General features: G+C 45.3%; 2 protein-coding genes across 2 annotated transcripts in view; one reads left to right on the top strand and one right to left on the bottom strand.

Moving 5' to 3' along the window:
• The window catches only part of CFAP100 (cilia and flagella associated protein 100), a gene marked incomplete at both ends in the record, with an annotated part of 30,079 nt that extends 22,046 nt beyond the window's left edge, over window positions 1–8,033 (top strand). The window contains 9 exon segments of the mRNA XM_082004594.1: window positions 404–484; window positions 1,089–1,323; window positions 1,327–1,508; window positions 3,016–3,064; window positions 3,637–3,788; window positions 4,586–4,721; window positions 5,190–5,392; window positions 6,860–6,953; window positions 7,920–8,033. Coding sequence (XP_081860720.1) covers window positions 404–484; window positions 1,089–1,323; window positions 1,327–1,508; window positions 3,016–3,064; window positions 3,637–3,788; window positions 4,586–4,721; window positions 5,190–5,392; window positions 6,860–6,953; window positions 7,920–8,033 — 1,246 coding nt within the window.
• Window positions 8,034–10,742: 2,709 nt separating this feature from the next.
• Window positions 10,743–21,668, bottom strand: ZXDC (ZXD family zinc finger C; the record flags this gene model as incomplete). Its single annotated transcript, XM_082004843.1, has 10 exons — window positions 10,743–10,829; window positions 11,894–11,995; window positions 13,330–13,502; window positions 15,413–15,497; window positions 16,237–16,922; window positions 17,505–17,675; window positions 18,608–18,738; window positions 18,850–18,928; window positions 19,897–20,049; window positions 20,573–21,668. 10 exons carry the CDS (start codon window positions 21,666–21,668, stop codon window positions 10,743–10,745), a joined length of 2,763 nt encoding a protein of 920 aa, XP_081860969.1.
• Window positions 21,669–24,771: the final 3,103 nt, after the last annotated feature.

Raw genomic sequence — 24,771 nt, 5'->3', positions numbered from 1 at the left:
CAGCAAGGAACCTGCTGTTGACCCCACCACTGCCATTCTTCTCACAACACCCTTATGAGAGGGAGATGCTTCTGCCCAACCCCTCACAGCGGGAATGGTCCCTAAGTGAAGCAAGTTGAGCACTTCAGCCCATTACAGGTTATTATGAGGGCAGAGCAGCAATTGATGCTCAGCAGCAGCCAAATTAGGGAGGCCCTAACCTGGAAGTGTCACTGGGACCTCATACTCTCTTTGCCAAGACAAGCAGGGCCTTTAGGCTGGAGCCAAGCACCACCTGGGGTACATTTATGAGAGATTTCTAGCGCTCCACCCACATCTTTTTCTCTGTTTTAAATGCGCCTCAATTTACCACCCACTTACTGCTAAATTGTTTTATGGCTTACGTTTATGCATTCTTCCCTAGTGCCGAAAAAGAAACTGCAGCAAAGACAAAGAAAATAACGGAGATCCAGGCAATCACTTCCCAAATACAGAACCTCCAAAGGTAAGGGTCACACGCTATTCCTGCCTAGCCTTTAACAGCCCCTACAGTGCTGCCCTCGCAGCCCTTGGGGAAAAAGGGAATCAGGGAAAAAAATTTCTAAAAATGTTCAACTTTAAGAGTTAAAATGTTCCAGCTTTTGTTTTCCAGATGCTGGTTTTGTTTCTGAAACAAGTCAACTATTTTTTAATGATTTTTTTTTTTTAAAGTATAAATATTCCAAAACCAAAATTAAATGCCTAGTCTCAGATTAAAAACCAAACAAAACTAAGCAATGCATTTTAATGGTGAAGAAGAAAAAAATTATAATTCCCGTTACGACTTGAGCTGGCAAGATTTCTCCTTCATTTTCAAGTGAAAACTCCTAAATTAGCAAGCCCAATAGCATAGCAAAGGTCTGGCCACAGAAATGTGACCAGACAGCTTCCACATGAGGGACCACAGACAGCACGCAGGGCAGGTTCCCGTTTGTCTTTGCATGTCCATGAAGATGTGCACCCTCTTGTCCCTTTTCTGGGCGAAGTTGAATATCAAGAGTTAGAAGGAACATGCTCAAACAGGGGCTTTCCTCCCTGCTAACAAACTTTGTCCACTTCTCTCACCCCAGTGATATATCCAGATGCAGGAATACTCTGCAGGAGTACAAGATGTACAGGGACTTCCTCTATCAACTATCTCCGAAAGAGTGGCAGGAGGAACATGGGAAAAAGCACAAGAAGAAAAAGGAGTTGAAAACAGCATCCAAAGCTAATGAAGAAAGCGCCTCACCTCCCACCACCGCAGAGCAGGGTGAGTGCCAGGGAAGAGCCGCCCACTGCTCACTGGCACGGCCCCATGCTCTATGACATCTCTTCTTTTCTCCAGGCCAGGGTTTGACAGCCAGGACAAACGCTGCCAGTCCCTATAGTACCAGTTATATAGATGTGCCAAGTTCCCTGCTGTCTACAAAAAGTTTGGAGTTCAGATCATTACATGAGATCAGGCCACAGCTCAAAAACCTCCTGAAGCCTCTATCAACAAGAAAACTGTAAGTACAAGACAATGCAAACACCAGACTTTACTGCAGAGGGCACGCAAGTGACTGGGAGTCAGTATAGAGGAAACCTACTCCTCACCTTCATTGTGAGCATACGGAGATCTGGGTGTCATTGGAACAAATTAAAATACCAGCAGAAAACTATCAGGTGTGCAAGTCATTAGCTATGTACCTACTCCAACTGATCTCCATCCTCAAATCCTCTGCTGAGATCCTTTCCCCATGGATCTGGCCCTTGAGGAAACCCCAGGAGGAATTATAGACCTTGGCCATTTGTCCCGGAGCAAAGCTTCTCTGTGGCCTATTTGTGGCTGAGATGCTGGTTCCCACTGTTGGTCACAGCTGCCATACAAAAGCTGCCTGTCGTTTTGCCTTTAACGAAGATCCAAGGTCATTGTAGACCCACATTACATTGGCCGTCTACTTTCAGTAAGAGGCTTTAGGCAGCACGTGCTGGGACGCAGGCAGCGCCAGCCTGAGAAGCGAAGGGTCAGGTGGGAGTGTGAGACAAGCATAGCCAGCTCCATCTTCTTGAGGCAAAGAAAACAATTGCCTGGAAAAGCAAAGTGTGAGTGGCTGGCGAGCCTCCTAAGGCCAAAAAACCTGGCTATCAATAGAGTTTCAGCTAAGTCACTGCTTGCAGGGCCATTTCCTCTGCCTCCACTCAGAGCACTGCAGGTGCCAGGTCCTCCCACTGGGCTGCCACGTGCCACCCCTCGTGAAGCCACTGCAATTACTGGGCTGCTGCCACAGGGCAGGAACGATGCAGACACAAGTGGGGCTGGCACTAAGGGGATGCAAATGGAGATTTTTCAACCCTCCATGGCCCAGGATGGCAGGTGCAAGTGAAGGTGATGAGCAGACTCTGCTGCCAACAGCAGTCGGGCACCTCTTGCCTTGCTCTTCCAGCTCTTGTTCTGCTTGTCCCTGGGGCTGAGCAGGGGAGAAAGAGGCCACATTGCTGGTTAATGGTAGTAGGGCACAGAGGAAGAAGCACTCACCAGCCTTCTTCCACAGCAGGTAAAAACTGCAGACTTCCATGGTGGCTACACCATGCTGTTAGGAGCAGTACCACATCCCACACTGCGAGCAAGGCTTTCTCTACACGTGCTGTGCTGCTGCCTGAGCCTTTTTAATAAGGCTCTTGCCTCCGCCTTCTCATTGCCCAAGAGCCAAAGCCTCCCAACAAGTTTAAAGGCGTTTGGGTCAACACCCTCAGTTCAGGCTCACGCATCATGCCCCGAGCCTGCTGGCCAGCAGAGCCCAGAGCAGCTCAAAAGGCAGCTGGCTTGGGGACAGACGTGCCCCATGCGGCACGCCTGTGTGACCCCTCGCTCCTACTGACCCCCAACCAGCCAAAGCCGCGGGGGGCCAAACGTCTGAATGTGCAAATTCAGGAGCGAACAGCAATGCAAACAGCAGTGTTCACAATTCACTAACAAGGTCTCCTGTGAGCCATCATTTCTCTAAGGGCCTGATACACAAAATGCTTTTTCAGAAATTCACTGGAGGATTCAGAAAGCGAAACCTGCTCGGATGAAGATGAGGTCAGAAGTCTTGTGTTGAAAAACTTTCAAACTTCAAACTTTGTTTGTCCTGTGTCATTTATTGATGTTACTAATTTCTCTCACCTTCCAACCATTCATTATGGTATTGAGGAGTTACTGTAGCTTCTAATTATAAATGTATGTTTATACATTCATAAATGTTCATGTTTTAGCAACACATATTATAAATACCTTAGTTTAACTTTCCTCCTCCACTTTCCAAAAACCTACCATCATCTCAAAACTTGCCATCCCCCAACAAGATATGACATCATATAATGGGATATTTTGAAATCAGTTATTGGTTTATATCTGAAATTGAAGATTCCCAACTCACAGATGTTTGTGCCACTTTTTACTCCCCAAAATACAACTTGTGGGTGAGCTGCTGAGGCAGCGTCAAGCTATGCACACAGCAGGAAGGGGAGAGACGCTTGTTCATGGACAGTCATGGACCTCTCTAAATGGGAGAGCATTTGAACAACCAGGGCTGGTGCAGCCCAACCTCCATATAGTTCAATGGAAAAGAGGCTAGAGGAGGACAAAAACTCATCACGTGTTTTCCACTCCAGGAGCCTGAGTTGTATTTTACTGATCCCCAGCAACTGCTGTCTATTTTCACGGAGATGGAGGAAGAGAACTTGTCCTTCATCCAGAATTCCCAGGAGACTGAGGAAAGTTTGGACAAGGTCCAACACACTTTCATCACCGCACAGGAAAGCATGTAAGTGTGATCCTGCGAGCGGTGGGAAGGGGTCCCTGTGCCCCAGCTTTCAAACATAAGTGACCCTCTCTTCCCTCAGTAGCACCTCGCCATCAGGCTGCATGCTGCAGACCACACGTAACGCTGTTCACACAGCACACAACAAAGTCTCTTTCTCATGCCTTAGAGCCCAGCTGCAGCCCATCCAACTCACCATCTTGGGACACTCTGCCACGAGCTCACATCTACATAATTTAGGAGCTAGAACTTGAGCTTGGGACTAGTTCCTTAGTCCTCAAGGCGCAGGCTGGGGAACTGATGCATTCAGCATCCTCGAGTGGACATAAGCCAGAAGTACCCTGTAATTCTCATAAAGAAAGATCAAAGGAAGAAGCAAGGCATGTCCTGGAGGCATCCCGAACAGCACCTACTCCGACTCAATGCAAACCCTTCCTAGAGGAAGCCAGCAGAGAACCCAAGTGTAATTGCAATATAGTGTTTCTGTGGCAGGTACACACACACACATATTCCCACTTAAAGTGCAGCTTACCCTCTTGTGAAAGTTTTTAAATGGAATCTACTTCCCTCATTGACTTATTTTAAAAACCTTGAGTGTTTAGCTATGCTACTTCTCCCTCCCCCGCAGCAGCACTGTAACAGCTCTCAGAGCTGGGGGGGCAAGTTCCCCAGAAATGGCACGAAGTGTTACCCCCATCTGCCGGCAGCAGGAGGGACGGTCCCAGGCTGGGAAGCAGCAGAAGAGCTGTGGCTTTCAGGGATGCCCTTTCCAAAATAACCTCCTTTCTCTTCTGGCCTAGGGAGAAGAAGTTAGCAGAGCTGAAACAGCAGGTGGGCACCCTCAAATCCTCCATCGCCAAAGAAGAAGAGAGAGTAGCAGATCTGAAACTCAAAGTTCACGTCTTTTCCTCTGGGCAACACAAACCTGATGATCAGGTAGATCCTGAGATCAAGGCAAGGGGGGTTAGCATGCGCATAAACGGTTCCTCTCCACCAGCCATATCCATCCTGGGAACAAAGCAGGGGTTGCAGTAGGAAGGGATCAGTGCCGTTTCTCAGCAATGGAGCTATAGCAAGGGCAGGTTTGGGGCACTGCTGAGGCAGAAAACCGGGGCAAACATGTCTATTCCATGCAGCTGCTACAAGGTGGGAAGTAGGGCTTGCAGAGGCAACCGGGCAGCTGCAACCTGGCCCAGGCCACAGCAAAGCTGGGGAGACCAACAGAGGAATGGCTCAATACAGCCGCCTGTCCCACACACTGGTGCTAAGCAAACCAAGAAAGGAGCAATTGCGTCTTGATGGGAGAATTAGAGTGTACTGATTTCCTTTGCTTTTGGAGGGATGTTGTGGTTCTACAAGGCAGAAGCCAACCATGCCTCTCTCCGTATCTCCTCTCATCTCTAGGACAAAATGCTCACAAGCCTGAACAAGAAGGTGCTGGAAGTCTATTGCCAGTGCACTGGAGAAAATGGGGCAAACCTGCAGACAGTGCAGATGCTAATGGTGATAGAAAAACAGCTCAATGATTTACTGGACAACTTGGAGAGAATCCCACCAGCAAAGATAGAACAGGCTGAGAAAGTGAAAAAAAAGGAACGGAGGATAAGGTAAAACAAGGCCCTCTGCTGGAAATGGGACCTCTATTTTTAAATGTGGACGGCCAAAAGCAAATCCACTGAAAGAGACAAATTCGTCAACCAACCCAGGAAACTAACAGCAGTCTGAAAGCCCAAGTGACCAATCCATCCCAATTTACTTCTGTAACGATTTCACATTCATAGTACTCACATCTCCCAGTGCTCAGCAAGCAGCAGCCCACAGGTACATTAGAAAAGCCCTGGAAGGTGCCTGTGTCCTGAATTGAAGGGCAAAATGAAACGGGAAAAAGAAAAAAAGGTAAAAAAAAGGAAAAAAAAAAAGAACAAATTTCCTGAGCAAATTAGATTATGAAAATCATCATTTTAAAAAGACAATTTGCATAGGCACATAAGGGCATTTGTTGTCAGTGCCAGCTTTCAAATGTTTCTTCTACAAGCCTCTTAAATTCAACTTGTATTATTAAATTAAAATAGTATCCAATTAACACAATAAATTTAGGTTCCAAGATGAGACGCATTCCTGTTGGCTCAATTATACACATGAAATTTCTCCTCATAAACAGCAAAGATGCAACTGGACAGCTGGATCATCCCCAGGTGAATCAGATCCAGAAAAAAAAAAAAAAAAATAGTGTGAGGATATAAAGCCAGAACAGGGACACTTCCCTCCCACTTTCTTTCTCTGCATCTTTCTTCACCTTTGTAGTAGAAAGGGTGTGATGCTTCTTCCTAATGTTCTGTGAATGGTTTTGCACTCTTAACTTCCCAAAGAATTAAGACACACCATTTATTCTACTCCGGGGATGGAGGAGAAGTATTCAGGAAAGAATCTGACCACCCCACCCCAAATAAAAAAGCAATCAATCAAACAACAAACCCTCCAAAGAGCATTTAAAAATTTTCCTGATCACAAGGTTAAGAATTCATTTCCTGTCTGCGAAGTGTTCAATAGCTTGAGCCCATTTCCATTCCAGTGCTGCATTTCCATAGGGAATCGGAGCCAGTTAACACTATCAGCCTCCACTGCGCCCATTTAGGTGAAGTGTAGCTCCATGGATGTAAAACCCTCCTGCTCTCATCTGTATGTTACAGACTTGGTTGCACTGGTGAGAACTTAAGACACAATCGGCTTCGTTCACACACAAAGCTGGTGACCATCCTGGTCAATGGTAGAGCACAAGTCACCTGCTGAAGGTGGTACAGAGCACATCTGTAACTGAGAACAACCATCTGACAGCTCCATTTGCAAAGCTTGATGTGCTTTTTCCTCCCTTCACTCCAGAAAGAGTGGAATCAACAACACCCAGTGTTTCCCTGTTACCACCTTCACAGCAAGGAACTCCAGCATCAGCTATGCCCAAACCCCTGTGCTCCGGTGGTCTTACACCATCAGAGAAGCTGCGCATCAAGAGCATGTTCGGTGTAGCTGCATACCGCATCTAACCCATCTAATCCTTTATTTGCTCCCTTCAAAAGGCTCAGAGAGGAAAAACTGAGACAACAGCAGCAGCAGCAAGAGGAAAGACTGCAACGAGCCCTGGAAAGATCACAGGCAACTATTAAAAAAAGGGTAAGCGCAGTAATCTATAGGAACACCTCACCTCAACAGCCTGCTTCAGAGGAGTGGTGTTTAAGGGAAGCATGTTTCTAGAGGCCTCCACAGCTGGGTGGGGATGGCACCCACATTCAGGTGTAGCCCAATTTACAGGACTGATGTTAACTTAAGCAACTGCTGGGAAGTCAGTTATGCTGCAAGTTATTCCAGCTCAACGTCCTTCAATTGTCCTTCTCCCATCCTTGTGCCTTAACCAGATGGTCCCCGCCCTTACTTGTCCATTTTCTCAGTAAGCTCATTTCAACTCATTAACCTGGCAGTATTAAAAAGCATGAAAAATCAGCAAAGGAGGAACCAGGCGGCAGCAGGATGCTCCTGACAACAGCAGCAAGGCCTTAGGTCAGCTCAGCCATACTGTCAAACTGTACCTTTCCTGGCATGTTCTGCATTACACCAAACCGAGTTTTGCCCCCTCAGGAGACACCGTGCGGAGCTTCAGGCCACGGCTCCTGCTGCACATTTCACAGCTCAACACGATGATGGAGGCAGCCCAGTTCTCAGTCACACACCAAGCCAGTGACAGCATGGCCAACTGAGAACAAGCACCATGAGGCCCTGCTCCTTTACCCAAGATAAAATAAGTGGGTTCTGCAGGCTCCCACAGATATTTCTTCGAACTTCCAACTTCCCAAACTCTTGAGACCATACAAATAAGGCTTTAGTCAGAAAACACTTGCAGGTGCAGTAGTACTTTGTAGATGCTGAAGCACCAGCACATGCATGGCCTTCAAGTGCTTGACGCTCATTTTCTAATAGGAAAAACACACTCAGACACACTGAAACATGCCCAGAAAGCAGATGGCAAGGGGCCACGGCCCCTCACAGCAGGGGAGTCTGGCAGCATGAAGCAGCTTTAGCTGCATGGTTCGGACATGCTACTCCAACACAGCACTGATGCGTGTGCCTCTTCTTCCTCTGCAGAGCGGCAGGAGGCTGGTGTTTCGTTCCAACCCACCTGTCAGGAAGGAGAAGAAAAAGCACAGCCAAGAACAAATGGATAAGGAGAAGGAAGAAGAACTCTATTATTTCACTTGACAGCACAGCCTTAACTGCAGCATGGAGGGCTGACACTGCTCTAGATAAAAGTTTTTCATAGCTCTACAGTCTGTTAAGAGTCCAAGCCATTTGCTCAGTTGATGAACCTCACAGTCCCATGAAATTCCCTACCTTCTCCTACCCCAATATCCCAGGGAAAGTTGGGTCTGTCAGGCAGACATTTTTCTCCCCATATTCATATTCTGTCTAAGAAAATAAATTAAAATTTTCTCTCATTTTGCTTCTCAGGCCCCTGCTAGCAACAATGCTCTTCTCATTCAGTTTTTGATGTGAATAGCACTATCCCTACAAACCTGACTAGTGAGATTTATTGCAATCCTGGGTAACAATCTTTGTTAAGGCACAACTAAGCCAGGCACCTGCCAGATGTATTATAATCACAAAACTGTTGAAGGACTGTAAAAAACAAAGGCTATGGCTTAATCTAAATTACGGGTTTCTGTCTTATAGACTCTATCCCACTACTGTGGAGAAGATACAAGCAGAAGAAAAACACAAGCTCTGTAGAAAGTAAGCTGCTAACAATTAGCTTTATGTCAGCTGCATCCATACAAAGAACAATACCCAGTGAAAAACTGACCATTTAAAAAAAAGCTTTATTAACCCTTTTGCACCAGCAGTTCTTCAGGTATCCATTGCCAGCAATGGAATTCAAGCCAAGTGATCCAATTTTCGGCCGCAAGAGGTTAGCACTTTACATTCACTTACAAAGCTGAGTGAGGTACATTTTCAGAAGTAGAAAGATCCGTTGCAAGTCCCATAAAAAGATGGAGTGTTCCTTGGCCATTTTAATAGATTAAGAACTGGTATGGTCCTTGAAAACAGAATAATGCAGGCACTGGGAGCTCGAGGTGTCTCAGCTTCCAGGGGGAGCATGGTGACCACTAGAGCAAGACCCAGTAGTCCCTTCAGCATGATTCCTCCTCAACCTTTCTACCTCTCAGGAGTGGACTCCATACTGCAGTCACAGCCAGCAGGCAGAAGATCTCATCTACCAATTAGTTTGGTTTGGAAACCCAACCTGAGAGGGTTAAGAGATTCCCTGGACATAAGCTGTAAACTCAGGATGAGGAACAGAGAGACCTCAATGCTCAGCTAAGCTAAAGATAGAAAAATAAAACTGGTTCAACCAGAGGATAAAATACTGCCTACAAATCAGGATTTGAAGTTTAATGTAACCTGTATACTTTTTTTCTCCCCAAGTCTTCAACCAAAAAAGCATTTATCTGGACACATACATCGTTCAAAAGGCACAGGAAGTAAGAGCATTTCTGAATGACCTCGTGTGAATTCAACATCAGTATAACTGTAAAATAAATAAATATGTGCAAGATTAGAAAGATCACAACGTTCTTCTGCACAACATATCTTATTTTGTAAAAAAAATACACATACGTGCATACACACACACCTCATTGAGAATAAAAAACAGTACATACATCCTTTTATCAAACTCCTATACATAATTTTATAGGCATTCAGTACATCACCATGAGAAACATTTAAATTACTACCTTAAAATGTAACCAAAAGGTGGTTTTTTTTTCCTATACAACCCTATACTTATTTAGGTGTCTGCAATCCAGATAAGTACAGTACATACAACGTCTCCCTGCACCCTCAAGAGAAACTGCAGTTTTTCAGTGGGGCAAATTCTTTTCTAGGTAACAATTCTTTTTCCCCTCAAAATACTCTGACAACTACATATTCTGTAAACCAGCCAGAAGCTCCACGTGCATGTGACACTCTGGGAGACCAATAAAGAACAAGTGTTAACAGTGTTCAATTCGGGGAAAAAAAAAAAGGTAGCAGCCAGTCTACAGGTAACTTGGCAGCAGTTTATAGATGAGACAAAATCAAGGTGCTTAAATTTACGTGACGGTCAACATTCATCCCAACAAAGGGAACACAAAGATAAAACTAACCTCTCTCAGATGCTGTTGGACTCTTAGCTAATCACTTACAGTGAGTACAGTTCTATTGCAGTTTTCTTTTTCAAGTTTTGCTGGAATAATTCAGCAAATTATTTGGGACGCAGGAGCAAGGAAAGGGCGAAACTCAACATGAGCTACAAACTGATTCACAGCTAAGTTAACATTTAGAATCTAGCTTTCTAAAACAAAGATTTTAGAGCATCATATTTTCACGGCATAGGACATAAATTTTGTTACATGTGACACTTTATTCCAGTTTTCTGCCAAAATGCATAGGCCGAAACAATTGTTTTTTGGGGTGTGGAAAACACTTGCAAATTTTAGCTCTTAATTCCTCAATGCCACTGGCTCCAGCAAGAGACCAATGGAAGGAAAGTTTTAACTGCTGTAGGCAGGATTATAAATTTGTACTTGTTAGCTGTAGAATACTTGCTTTTCTGTGAAAACAGTAAATATTACCTCAGTTTGAAGTTTAATACAGTACTTCTCCCTGAAACAACACTGTACAGCAGTCTGCCTCAGTCTCTCCAACCACCAGGCAGACAGGGTATCTTACACAGGCACATCAAGTGGGATTTACATTTTTAAAGAAAATCTTTCAGCTGCAACCATCCTTAGCAAATTGAAAGGAGTGCAACCATAATCCCATACTCCTAGTTTTCATATTTTCCTTGGAAAAAGACCCACACAGTTATCTCACTCTGTCAAGACATGATTGCCCAATTTGTTTTCAAGCAGCTGTTCTTAATAATGGTCATTCCAGATCCTGTAAGTTTATTGTGCTTCCAGTGAACTGAGAGTTATCAGAACCTGCATCATCTTCAGTGGAATTGTGTGGTTCCTGTTAAAGCAAACAGACAGCATGAAGAGTTCAGTGCTTTCACCCCTAGATGCTTTTAATGCTTATCAGTAAGATTACCTTGACATTTATCCAACACCAGAGAAATGATTTGAATGGTTTAGAGGAAACCCAAAGCTTTCCTGTTTTGGGGACCCACTCAAACTGTGCTGCTACAGTTCAAGCGGTGCCTCTACAGTTTTTCTTTGGAACACTTCAGACGAGCATTACAAATGGAGATAAATTTAAAAACACTGACTATTTGCTTTTCCTCTATTAACTCTCTACCATGGTCAACAACCCTATTACTCTTCTTGTATTCCCTAGTTTTATCACAGTAAGGTGCTCCTCTCAAATAGAAAAACTTTATTTTCTATTCAGGAGAAGCACACTTGGTAAGATAACTGCATTGCACAGTTTATCCAAACCAAAGCCCCACATGGTCAAGTAGAAAATGTGGTTTATGTACATGCTAATCATTCATTGCCGCTCGGTTCTCAGCTGCTCCTGCTCACTAACATGCAGTTTACCAGAACAGCAGGTAACCCAACATTTATTCGAGAAGGCACATGAGGGTTTCTGCGTTCAAACAACACTGACGCTCAGTAGTTAACAAGGGCAAGTAGTGAAACCAAAGACTGCAGAAGCAAGCAGACTTTTTAATCTAACTGCCATCCCCATACAGACATCGCTCTGAAATCTAGGCTCAAGATTTTATTTCCCACTTCCCACTCTTCCTGTAGCCTGTTACATATCAGTTCTGATCCTCTTTCTTGACCCACTTAATATCTGCAGGATGGGATCAGGAAAATGAGGATGGGGCACTTCAGTAATAAATGAGTAACATTTAGTTATTCATTACTCAGTAACAGAGAAAAACAACCACCTAGGACGTGTCAAAGGTTGGTAACATACACAAGATAAATCTTGCAGTGTAGAGTTATAAGTGAAATTAAACTCCCAATGGAAAACAAGGTATTTTCATTAGGCAGAACACCAGAGCGTTCACAGTAAACTCCTCCCTTTCCAGCTAGGCAATAAAACCCAACACCTCTGACATGCTGTACCTGAAGTATGTGAACAGGTAAATCCACTGTAAGCTGAGAATGTGACGAGGAGGACTGAGAGCTCAGCTGAAAGGGCAAATCTCCCTCTCCTGGGGAATCATCCTGCAAATGCAGAAACATGATGTGATTACAAGACCCCTAAGCATCTCAGCACAATATGGCAAATTTCACTCAGCCTCACAACCTTAAAAAATCTGATAAAGCTACTGCACTGTACTAGTAAGGCCTATATCCACAAAGACATGTGGAAAGCTAATTACCACTTAAATCTGAACCCAGTTCAGTGTACAACCTATTATTCTACCATAATCAACTTGGAAAATTGGCAAGATCTGAGAAAGGAGGGAACGGTTCATCTTCCAACAAACATTACATTCAGAAATATGCAACAAGTTTCATCATGTTGCTTGAAGCTGATACTTAACATGAAAGTTACAAACATTTACACACATCAAAAAATAGACAGAGGAAGAACTCTGCCCATAGCTTTCTCCATACCTTATGTTGTTAGGAATAAAGTGGAATGAACTTACTCTCTCTCTGGATACTATACAGATATACACCTGGCCAAAAACATACTACTGCCACGCTCCACTAATCAGGCCACGTGGATTACTAGGTATTTTTAGAAAAAAAGTCTTAAGCTTTATTTCAACAGTTTAGAGAAGTAACAGTTTAGGCTGAAACTTCATTTTGCAGGAATCTTTTCATGTCAGTCTCATTTACCTTGTAAATGAGTGAGAGGCGGAGTAATGTAAGAATTGGGGGGGGGAGGGCTATCAACAAAGAAAAAGGCTGGAGGAAAAAGTCATACTCCCATGCATCCTCTAAGTTAATGCATACTAGTAATCCTTTCCTTTTGGAAGAACAACTACCCCATACTTTGGGACAGGGATGTAGTTTCACTGCTCTCGTAACTGCCTCTCCAAACTGGGAAAATCCTAAGCCCTTGAAGGATCACAACTCTCACATGCAAAACAGAAGTTTGCTAAAACATGTAGTTCCACCACAGTGTTTCCTGCATGAAGTTGTATTCAGCCTAAGAAGCTGAACAGGATGTTCCCTACAGTTACAACGTCCATACATTCCAGGCTGGACTGAGTATTAGCACTAACGAAATAAAAACATCTTACCCATTTCCACAATGCAGCTGTTTGGGCCCCCAGCAGTTTTATGATCAAACCAGCACTGTTTCATGATCAAACCAGCACTGTTTCCAGGCATTTCTAGACCTCTCTAAAGCCAGTTTCATACACCCTTTCCAGCAAAAGTGCTTCTTGCAGGCAAATGCCCTAATGGACATTGTACAGACTGCAGATCTCAAGACCTCGTCTAGGGGCAGCAATACCTGAGTTCACAGATAGTCACATTCTTCCATAAACCTGCCAGTTTGCATAACAGAGAAGATGAGCATGTTCCTCCTTCTCAGCCCTTACCTGAAGAAGCTGAATTTGCACATACTGGGCTCCAGTGGCAGGGTCCCTTATTGTCAGCCCTCCATTTGGCAGAACTATGTTGCCACCAAGTCGACTGCCAGGATTGGGTGATGAAAAGTTGGTAGGGCTTACTTTACCACCTTTGCTTTTCCTCTGACCAGAGCCAGATGCCCCTAAAAGAGATCAATTTTCATATTTAGATGGCCAGAAGAAATTTGTCAAAGTTTCCCGCTAGTATTTTTCAATTTTATGCAATTATTTACACTACACAGCAAATCATAGAATCGTAGAACAGTTTGGGTTGGAAGGGACCTTTTAAGGTCATCTAGTGCAACTCCCCTGCCATGAGCAGGGACATCTTCAACTAGATCAGGTTGCTCAGAGCCCTTTCCAAACGAACCTGGAATGTCTCCAGGGATGGGGCACCTACCACCATTCTGGGTAACCTGTGCCAGGGTTTCACCACCCACACTGTGAAAAATTTCTTCCTTGTAATGCCTGGAACAGTGCAATATAATTAAGCACCATCTGATAACTGCTAAACGGCCAGACAGCAATCAGCTGATGAACTCAAACTGCTGACTGAGCATCTTTTTACATTAATGCCATTAAAGCCACATCACAAACTGCTAATCTTAGGGCTCACCCCTGTGGTAGCACAGAAACATCAGCATATTTGTGAAGTTATAAAAAGGAATTAGGAAGTAGAATTGCATTTTCTATTTTTAATTTTGCAACTCATTTCCTGAGAAGTCATGTACATCATTTTTCCAAACTCTAAATAGAGCATAGTGAAGCTCATCTATTTCCAAAAAGATTTCAAGGACTATTAGGTAGAACAGGCTATGAAATTACAACTATCACCACCTTAAGCATTTTTCACTTTAAAACAAGATGAACCAGCTGCTTGTCTCAAGCCAAAAACCTAATCAAAATAAATGTAAGGATACAATCCTGTCAGCTGTTTCAGGATTTTTTTAATTTTGTTTTTTGAATCTATAGTAAATAAAAGGCTTGAGTAACTTCTTTTTAAATGCTGAACTTCCCTTTACAGTGTTTATTCAACCTAGTTAAACCAATTAGAAATACAAGACTCTTTAGACCACTCTGGGAAGCACATAGTAGCATTAAGGCAACAGCTGGTGAACAGTGCACTACTGGGAGTCTTGAGTAGGAACAGAAATAGCAATTCTCTGAGGCCATTTTAGGAGACATGCAGATTAAGTGCAATCATCTGTTTAGACTAATGTCCAAAAAACATGTTTGATGATACATGCACATGTTTGGTAATATAAACACCTTTAGAACTAGCTTCATAAAGCAGTTATCCTTCCATGTGATAATTCACTGAACCAGACACAATTTCTGCAGGTATGCCTTTTACAAATACAGAAACATGACAGTGCTCAATTCAGAACTAGTCTCTTAACTCACCTTAAAAATTAATACCTTCCACCTCTGAAAACCAAGGTGATAAGAGACAGCAAGGAAGAACTAAACTATACATATATATATATACACATATATATGTGATGTTCCAGCCCAGCCCCAAGGGTGTAATTCACATCAGACAGCTTTGAGTCAAACTACAGTTTAAGAGAACAAGGGGACACCTGAAATCATGACCTAAACCTCACCCTGCACAAGAACTCTCTACAAGGCTAAAATCGAAGAGAAAGGTTTGAGTGAAACACAGAAGCAAAACAAATCCAGCTAATGTTTTAATTGTCTCTACTGAGTAAAAGAGAACCCACTAGGTAAGACCAAAAGCATAAACAGACAGCAAAGTGACTTCATTTTTTTTTTTTTTATTAGTAAGAAAATAAAAAGGAGATGAAGAGATAGAGGGATAGCGTCGTGAAACATACGGTGCAGATTTCTTTGTGAACTTACTGTGAATTTGATATTGCACAGAATGTGATTAGACTGAGTAACAGATGGTATACCACATGCATAATTATTTTAACTAGCAATAAGTCGTATGGGATGTTTAAGAATGTACTCAAATACCTGCTCCCATTTCACTGCCCAAAACCCTAAATAATTGTATTTAGTAAATTTAACAAAATTAATGGCTTCTCACCTGTGCTGCTTCCATTCCCTTTTTGTTTTCTTTTCTTGGCTAGCTGAATGGCTCTGTAGTCTGTTCTCGCAGACCCACTGCTCTCCTAGTAAAAAAAAAAAAAAAAAAAGCCAAGAGATGCAAAGTTTTTTGAATGCAAGAACAAACTGAGACAATAAACAAACGCTAATGAGCTCCCAGTTGCATTTATCTTTTATACTGCAAACACTGAATTCTAGTTTCCCATGCTCTTCTGATTAGAGTTTCAACAAATTCCCTGTATGTACTTAATATCTGGAGTTCAACATAGAAGGAAGTTAGCTCCACATCTGTAAGTGTCCAGATTTTTAACAGATTTTTAACATTTATTTTGTAATGTAAATGAACAGTTTAGTCTGCAAATAATACAGTAAAGCAGAAAGAGAAGAATACTTAAAATGGGAATGAGGACTGAGATGAAAATGTTGCAGTTACTCTCCCAGCCCAAATCTCCCTGGAATGAAATGCACAAGACATACTATGTATTCTTGGGTATTCTTGTAAATGCCATGTCATCCTTAGAAAGATGGCTGCTTGTTTTTTCATCCTTTATTTTGAAAGGTTCTCCCTTAACGCCCTCCACCAGAATTCCAGTATTTCTTAAGAGACTTTATCACCACGCTGAATCTACTTCTGACAACACACTATTCAACATAACATTCTACCTCCTTCATCAAAAAAAGCCAAAATGCATGATCTGCAAAATCCAAGAGAAAGGTCTCCCTGTAAGGTATAAGTAATAATGGATATCCCCAAAGTCAGGATGTCTCCATTATCTAGGGATAAAACGAACAGATACCGCATACCAAAAATGAGCTGCCAGTCACTGTGCCAAGATCCATTTCTTTCTGCGCACTGTAGCTCCCTGGAGGGTTGGAGAAGACAAACTGTGTCACTACCTTGCTGCCCTCTTGCTGACCAACAACGTCCGAGCTAGAAAGCAAATTCCTTTCAACTTTAGTTGGCGTTAGTAACTCAGGCACATTGGTACCACCGAGGCTACTAGAAGGAGTCAAAGTGGCTGTGTCAATTGTTAAATTATTGCTGGACGTCAAACCGTGCACATCTTGACTGGAATTCCGCACCGACAGAGATGCTAACGAACCCAACGCTTCCGCATTGACAGTCTGTACATCATCCAAATTTAAAGTGCTTTGCTGTAGAACTGTTGCACTGGTTCCCAGCAAGAGAGAACTGTCCAGGCTCTGCGGCATATCACTGCTAGCCACTAGTATCAAGGGATCGACTGCCTGGCTTAAAGAGTTGCTACTGACAGGCAGGTTTCCTCCGAGTGTTGAGCCCACCGAAGCAACATCGATCGTGACAATTCCAGAGTTCACTAGCGCCATATCTGTCGCAATTCCAGAATTGTTACTAGACACGTTGGAGAACAGGGATACGAGGTCTATGTTGCTGAGATCACTCTGACCCGGACTAGTGAGTTCACTGCTGGGTGTGAGGGAGCTGGTTGCTTCGAGCTGAGTTAGGAGATCTGGAAGAGAAGGGTTTGATTATAAGACAGACCTTTCATCAGACAATGGGGAGGAAAAATATGAATGATCAAAGGAGGAACCTTAAAACTCTAGATTCTCAGCCTACTAAAACACTTTCCAACTTCCCTATAAGTAGATTTAAGGAAAAAAAGCTCATTGAAAGTTGTTCACTCCTTTACTGAGAAATTTCAGTTACAAAAGCAGTTGCCAAAAGGTAACACTAAGGCAGGCCAGACCAAGATAAGTTGTAGAGGAGTGGAAAAAGGAGTGGAAAGAGAAGTGCTTTTAGTCCTTGCTCATATTTTACAGATGGCATGGAGAAGGACAAGCTCTACTTCATTCAAACAAGCTGCAATTTCTCACAATTTCACACAGGTCAAGCTTAAGTCTCACTTTCTGATACTCAGTTACAGGTCCCACTGAAAATTTTAGGGGGAGAAAACCAGCTCCAGTCTCAGTGAAGATTCTGCCATTCACATCAATGGGGTTTAGATTTCAACACCCCTAAACACACATTTTCCTTAATAAAACATTTAGTTTTTCCATTGCACCCCTCTTATAATTTGAAACAAATACTCTACCTGGACTGAAGTTATGCTGTTTGACCATGTGCGTCTTCATACTGTGTTTGGAAGTGAACAATTTATTACAGCTAGATACAGGGCAACGAGTCTTTAATGAGTCCACATCCTGAAGATGTTTTTTGGAGTGAATATACAGACTACTTCGTGCTGAAAATTTTGCACAACAGCCTGCAAGAAGATATACAAAGCTTTAAACTTTCACCTAATTTCAATTTGATGTTCATTATTTAGTGTCTTAACAAAACAAAACAGAGTAGCTCTGCAGAACTTTCTTTGCTATTTTGCAGCACCTGTGCATACATTCAGAGGAATTGGAAGAAAGCCAAATATACTGAGGACATCTCAGTGAGTAGGATAGTTCAACAATCTGTTTCTGAAAACAAGAAAACCTTAAGTCATTCAGTGTAATGCACAACCTTTCCCCACTATGGCATCTTAAACATAAATTCTTCATGATGACTTCTGGCAAAACCATTAAAAGGAGAAACAATAACCAACTAGAGCTGCTTTACTTTATCAAGAAGAATATTCCAGATCAGATCCAAAGTCTTTGTTCCTGGAGTCCCACTGAAGTGATGGCGGCAGTGCTAAGAAACCCACAGAGCATCAGTGTGGCTCCCATACGACCACAACAGATACCATTCACATGGCCATCCAGCAGCCCAGCAGCAGAGACTACCACAGCACAACCACTGAACACTCGAGATGAAATGTCACAACAGCAAAACGTGGCCTTGAAGATGTTGGACAGCACCACTTTTCATTACTTCTGATGAATCAAGTGAAAAAGGTGAGCTACAGAAACTGAGTATCAGAAGTAGGATTTTCCATAATAAAGTAGTCCTGTTCATCATAAAGGGGGAAAAAAAAATAACCAAGCTAGAGCATGAACCAATGTTTTCTCTGCAATCCATACATTTGAGAATGATCACTCATTCAGTTACATGTCTTCTGTTTACTTTTACCTCTTCAGACTCTGTTAGAAGACTCACTAAGTTGTTCCAATCCTGCAACAAGCTTGTGTTTGGGGAAAAGGCAAACAATCTTTAGGCATTACACACATTAATTACCAGGTAACACATATGACAGTTGAACAATACCTTCTACTGGACACTCAAATGGTTTTGTACCAAGGTGAGTTATACTGTGGCCTTTCAAGTGTTCTGCTCTTGTGAAGGACTTCCCACAGCCTTCTACTGGGCACATAAATCTCCTGTCATCTTCGTGTTTCCTACAAGGGAAGGAAATTGCCATTAGCATGATTAAATCCACTGCTGCTCAAGTAGTGGAAGAACAACAAACAAACAGCAAGTGACAGGTCAGTCTAATCAGAAAAGGCTACCTTTTATGTCTCAGCAGCTTGGACATACTGGTGAAAGACCAGCCACAGCCTTCAAAGTCGCAGATAAAAGGTCTTTCGCCTTAAGCAAAGAAAGGTTACATTAATAATCTAAGACGGAAACAAACACTGCACTGGAAAATCTCAAAAGCTGCTTAAATTGAATTAATTTAAGGCAAGACGACTCTACCACCCTCTCCTGCAATTCACTGCAGAGTACTGTGATGCCCCTTCCCCCTCGTACAATCTGAGTCATCTTTTAACCCAAGGCCATCACATCTTTCCCTATGGACCTGGGAACACAGATAATTATCAATCCATCTCATATTAATCTGAGCTATCTTGAAGGTGCTTCAAGAACCAATAATAGCATTATTCAAAACAGAAACACTGCTGAAATGTTTTTTCCTGTTTCCATGACCTGTGATTATATGTCGATTACAATACAGTGAAGTACGTGAAGTTAGTTTCCATCATGTCTATGAACTTTCACTTAACAAAAGTGACATTTAAGAAAACAACAACAACAAATAAAACTCACACTGTAAAGTCATGAAAGCAGGAAAACAGAGGACAGGAGAGAGTACACATAATTGTCTTTAAAATAGTAGAAGGCTGGATTTCAGCTTAGCAGTGGTCCTTGCAAGTCAGGAGTGCTTGCTTGAACTGAAATTTATCTTCCAAACCTTCATACATACATTCCACATGTTCTGAGAGTTTTTTAGCCATTTGTTTTGACCAAGATTAGAATTTACACAATGTTTTGAATGTCTATGAACTTGGAAATAGAGATAGGGTAACTTTTCTGAACAGAGTTCACACGCCAAAGGCCACAGCTATGTGTTTCCATAATTACTTCGCATTTGGCAAGTTCATTCAGTGCACTTCTACCCCCCAGAAGGCCAAGAATCAAACATTTTCACTGACTCCAAATAACTCATGTCATCCTTTCTCTCTTCACGACTTTCAGTTCTTCCAGTGAACTGAAGCCCACTCTCCACATACTATCTTCCATGTACTTCCCTAGGCACAAGTCATCCTCATGAGTACCTGTGTGACTCCTCATGTGGATTTTCAGTCGGCAGGCTTTGTCATACTGCTTGTTACAGCCAGGGAACGAACAGGAGAACTGCTCTTGCTCTCTGAAGTGGGCTCGATTATGGGAGAATAATGCACTCACCGTGATAAATGTTCTTTCACATCCTAGGGAGAGAAGCGAAACAGTGCATCAGCGTGACAGGAAGACAAATCAGGAAAATTGCACTCTTTTCTGCCTCACAACTTTTAGTGAGAGGCCTGCGTGATCCTTTTTCCAGGATATTACATCCTGCCACATGGAAAAACCAAACAGTGCAATCCTAAACTATGTCACTCCCAGGGATTACAATTATTTAGCCAAAGTGGTCAATCAAAACACGTACAGCCTGGTTTAAGGCACACCCCTGAGGACTTGTGCTGTGACTTCATGCGTTTCACCACACCAGCACAAAGCCACGCATAAGCTTGCCAGCGAAGGTGCAGCATCCTCCAGCTCCCAAATTCTCCCGCCGATAACCGAGGTGGTGTGGAGCAGGGCCCTTCCTCAAGACTCCGGGGGCGATCCGCAGGGGAAGGAGGGGCAGCGGGGAGGAAAAGCAAGCTGAGCCGCAGCACAGACGCGGGGAGGGGATCCCATCCTGGATTCGGGAAGGGTAGGGAAGGGGACCAAGCCCCGGCGGCGGCTTACCGGGGAAGTCGCAGCGGTAGGGCCGCTCGGGCTCCAGGTGGCTGCGGCGGCGGTGGGCGGCGAGGCGGGCGGCGCTGGGGAAGCGCTGCCCGCACGCCTCGCACTTGTGCGCCGCCTCCTGCTCGTGGGCGCGGCTGTGGGCCCGCAGATTGTAGACGGTGGTGAAGCGCTTGGCGCAGCCCGGCGCCGCGCAGGCGAAGGGCCGCAGCTTGTCGTGCGAGTGCAGGTGCCGCCGTAGCTTGTAGGCTGTGGCGAAGGACCAGGCGCAGCCCGGTACCGGGCAGCCGAAGGGCCGCGCCGCCGCCCCCGCCGCCCCCCGGCCGTCCTCCCCGCCGCCGCCGTGCGCCGAGAGGCGGTGCAGCCGCAACTGCTGCTTGCGGGGGAAAGCCTCGCCGCAGCGCGGCTCCGGGCAGGGGAAGGCCGGCGGCGAGCGCGGCCGCGGCCCGCCAGGCGGTTCGGCGGGGCTGGCGGCGGCGGCTGGCGGCGGCGGGACGGGCGGCGGCGGCGGCGCGGCGCCCGCGGCCTGCTCGGCGCCGGGCCCCAGCGTCAGTACGCCGTTCTCGATGCGCACGACCAGGCTCTGGTTGTTGATGGTGATGGTCCCCGAGAAGGAACCGTCCTCTGCCCCGCCATCGCCGGCGGCGGGGGGCAGCGGCGGCGGAGGCGGGGGAGGAGGCGGCGGCGGCGGCGCCGAGCTGGGGGCCTCCTCCGGCGGCTCGGCGGGCGACGGGCCGGGCCGGGCGCGCCCCGCTTCGCCGCCGCCTGGGCCGGCCTCGGCCGCGCCGCGCACCACGTTGAAGACGAGCAGGAGCCCGTCGTTGTCAGGCACGGGCCCCGCCGGCGGCGCGCAGGGGCTCGGCGCCGGGGTGGCGCCGGGCTCCGGCTTCTCCTCCACCAACAGCACCGGGAAGCTCACGTAGAGGCCCGATGCGGTGGTGCTGGCGGCGGAGGAGGAGGAGGCGGCGGCGGCCGCCGGCTCCCAGTCGGGCGGCGGCGGCGGGCGGCGCGGGGCGGCGGGCGGCGCGGCAGGGCCGCCATGTTGGGCGCCGGGCCGGGCCCGGGCCGCCTCCGCGGCGGGCAGCCCCTGCGTTTCCATCTTGGGGGTCCCTGTAGCAGCGGCTGAAACCGGAGCCGCGGGGCGGGGCCGGCGCGGGCCAGCGAGGAAACCCGGAGCGTGGTTTTACGGAGCGGGAAGAGCGGGAGGCGCCAGGGAAACCCGGAGCGCGGAGTTAGGACGGGGCGGAGCGGGGCCCGGGCGCCGATCCCGTGGGCGGGCCGGGGCTGGCCCGGGACCGCTCGCCCCTGTCGGCCTCCCCTCTGCCGGAGGCGGGCGGCGCTGGTGGCTGTCGTGCACTAGCTAGCTGCTGCCCAGCGGCTCGTTCCTTTAATTCTACTCGATAGCCAAAATGGCACCCTTGGAATTATTTCAGTATCTGGGGGTTATTCCGGTATCTATTTATTCCTGTTACTAGCAAGGAAGAAGCTGTGCCAGATCAGAGCAAGTCTAAGCTGGCAGCCACCTAGGTAAATACTTTAGCAAAATATCCTGTGCACCGTCAGTGGAAATATGAAAACTGCATTATGAAGCAGCCTGGAGCGATGCAAATTCCTTGTTCCAACCATAGCCGTGCCCCTCCATCCCCCGAGGCAGTCGGACGCCCAGAACAACCGGACCCGGGTGAAGGAGGGCGATAACGAGTGCTGCGCAGAGGGAAAACTGCGAAGGAGGAAGGGAGGGAGGAAAGACAAACACTGACAAGAAAGACGGAGGACATGCTGCTACAGAAGTCAGTTGAACACAGCCAAAAACGCCCTAAGAATCAGCTAATGCATAAAAAAGTTTTTTTTTCATTCTTGGGCAGCGCTTTCTGCCTTCTGACTCGCCAATACTTACAGAAAAAGAAAGATTATCCTGTACTTGCCGTGGAAATGACGCAGGCCCCCTCCTGCTGTGGGACCGAGGAGCAGTCCCAGCAGAGGGTGCTGTGATCTTTCCATTGGGCAAATTATTTCTCCTTTCTGCTGAGCAATTTTGCATCAAGTCACCAACAGCAAGGATGGGAGACTGCTGCCCAGGCACCCTCTGCTCCAGGGAAGCTGGAACTTCTTGCTGTAGATACACCCAGAGCTCCACTGTGCACTTGTGCAGAGCCTGAAGTCCCTACAGCCTCCTCTGAAATCCCCCTTACCCCATGGCTGACTGTCACAGAGTGTGGGTCATTTCTGTTCTTGGCTGCCCTAGCCCCCCTGATCTCCCTGTGGAGGTCTTTGCAGTACCTTCCTTCATGATCCTAGGAAAAGAAAGGTCTGCTTAGGAGTTTATTGCCTAACACATAGGTGCATCCCTGGTGGAAAGATGTCGAACCTGAAGGAGAAAAGAAAAAAAAAAAAGAGAAAAAAAATCAAGCCACAAATCCCTTATGTTTGCCACAGCCTGGAGAGATTCAACTAGACCCTAACTAGAAGAGCTAACAGCTCTCTCATGTCACAAGCTTTATACCTTTAAAAACCACTGTAGTTACAGACATATGAGCATCCTGCATGAATTACCCTTTGTCACCAAGCTCTTGCCTCTATCTGCAAGGAGGCACAAGCTTTTTGGGACAAGTGTCTGCATTTTGAGGAAAGCATTAAGGTACTAAGATTCATAGGAATGATGCTTCAGCCTGTGGCAAGCTTGAGACATCACTACAGAAATTCACTACCTCTATATCCACTGTCTGGATCTGATGCAATGCCTACAGCTGCACAGCTTGAAGACTGCTCTTCCTGTATTGGGTTGTTCCAGCAATGGGGTCAGCTACCTAAAAATGACATCAACATCCTCGCAGAACAATAGCCCATTCACAGTCCCAGCTTCTCTGCAACTAAGTAAAGAACAGATAAAATGAAACTCAGCAGAGCTCAGAAAAGGAATCTTCACACTGGTCTTGTTTATAGTTTCTGTAAGCTGGAAACCACCTGCTATTTCATCCCAGGCAGTAACAGGTTACTGTTTCCCTGTGCCCTCCCAAAGGTATAATAAACCTCCATTCACATATGTTAAGTGCTTGAGATACAGTTAAAAGACCAAAGTAGATTTAAATGTATACAGATAACTATATATACTTCATAATTAAAGAGAACAATAGTGAATAGTCATAAATAGGACCAACTGCTCATCAGTCCACTGCTTTTCTGTATCCTGTTTTGCCTTGCTCATGCTACCTAGATAATAGACAAAGACTTTATAATATGAACTTCAACTAATAGCTCTTGAATTGTGCTCATAGGTTCCACTTTTATGTCTCCCTACAAGTAGTCCAGAGTTATAAACTCCCAAGGACTTGCACAGCATTCAACACGGGTGTACTTGCAAGGTTATGTCCCCTGGTCAGTAAAGCTATAAGGATGAAAACAAAGTTCCTTTCTTGTCTGGGATGTGAAGGTGAGCACACTGGCAGGTACCCCAGTGCTAAACAATACAAAAGATGAAAAGTTCACAATAAATTTCTTCAACATTTTGTCTTTGGTGGATTTTCAACGCAGAATTAAGCTGAATCTATGCAGCAACTCGACATTCCTTAGTACAGAAAAGCCAGAGTATTTTCTGGTTATTCCTCATGACAAAACAGTACCCTAGTGCTAGTGTGGTTTTGTACAATACCAAGATACTAACTTTGGATCCAGTCCAGTGTAGTTGTTAATAATAGGTAATGCATAACATATGTCAGAGTAAAGGCTGTCAAATCTGGCTGACAACTACTCACATCCCAATCGTATAACTTGGCAGTGTGGGTGTTTTTTTTCCCATAATATAAAGCAATTCCCATCAACTGCAGATTGCACTTCACAGAAGGTTCAGTTACAAGCAGATGCCAGGCTCTCACTATTCATCTGGAGACATACACAGTACGTGAACAGAGTAAAGAACTGATTGATGATTCAAAATAATGGTTTCCTTTACTTGGCACCAGAGGCAATACGGATTTGCAGAGTGTGCTCACCTGGCAAGCACCACAGTTGTGTAGTTTCTTGAGACCACACAGTCCTGAGGACTGCAGCTCATCATCACACCTCATCTGCAGCAGCCAACGCAGGTTTACCTGTATAACCCTTTTCCCTTCCAAGGGGTAACAGACACAGTGCCAAGGAGACTGAGTGACAGACCAGATCCAGTCCAGTACCATGTGTGCACTGGGGGAAGGGATTGCTGATGC

The sequence above is a fragment of the Phaethon aethereus genome (genome assembly GCF_964289735.1).
Source record: "Phaethon aethereus genome assembly, chromosome: 11".
Taxonomy (NCBI): Eukaryota; Metazoa; Chordata; class Aves; order Phaethontiformes; family Phaethontidae; genus Phaethon; species Phaethon aethereus.
This window is presented reverse-complemented; position numbering and strand designations above follow the sequence as displayed.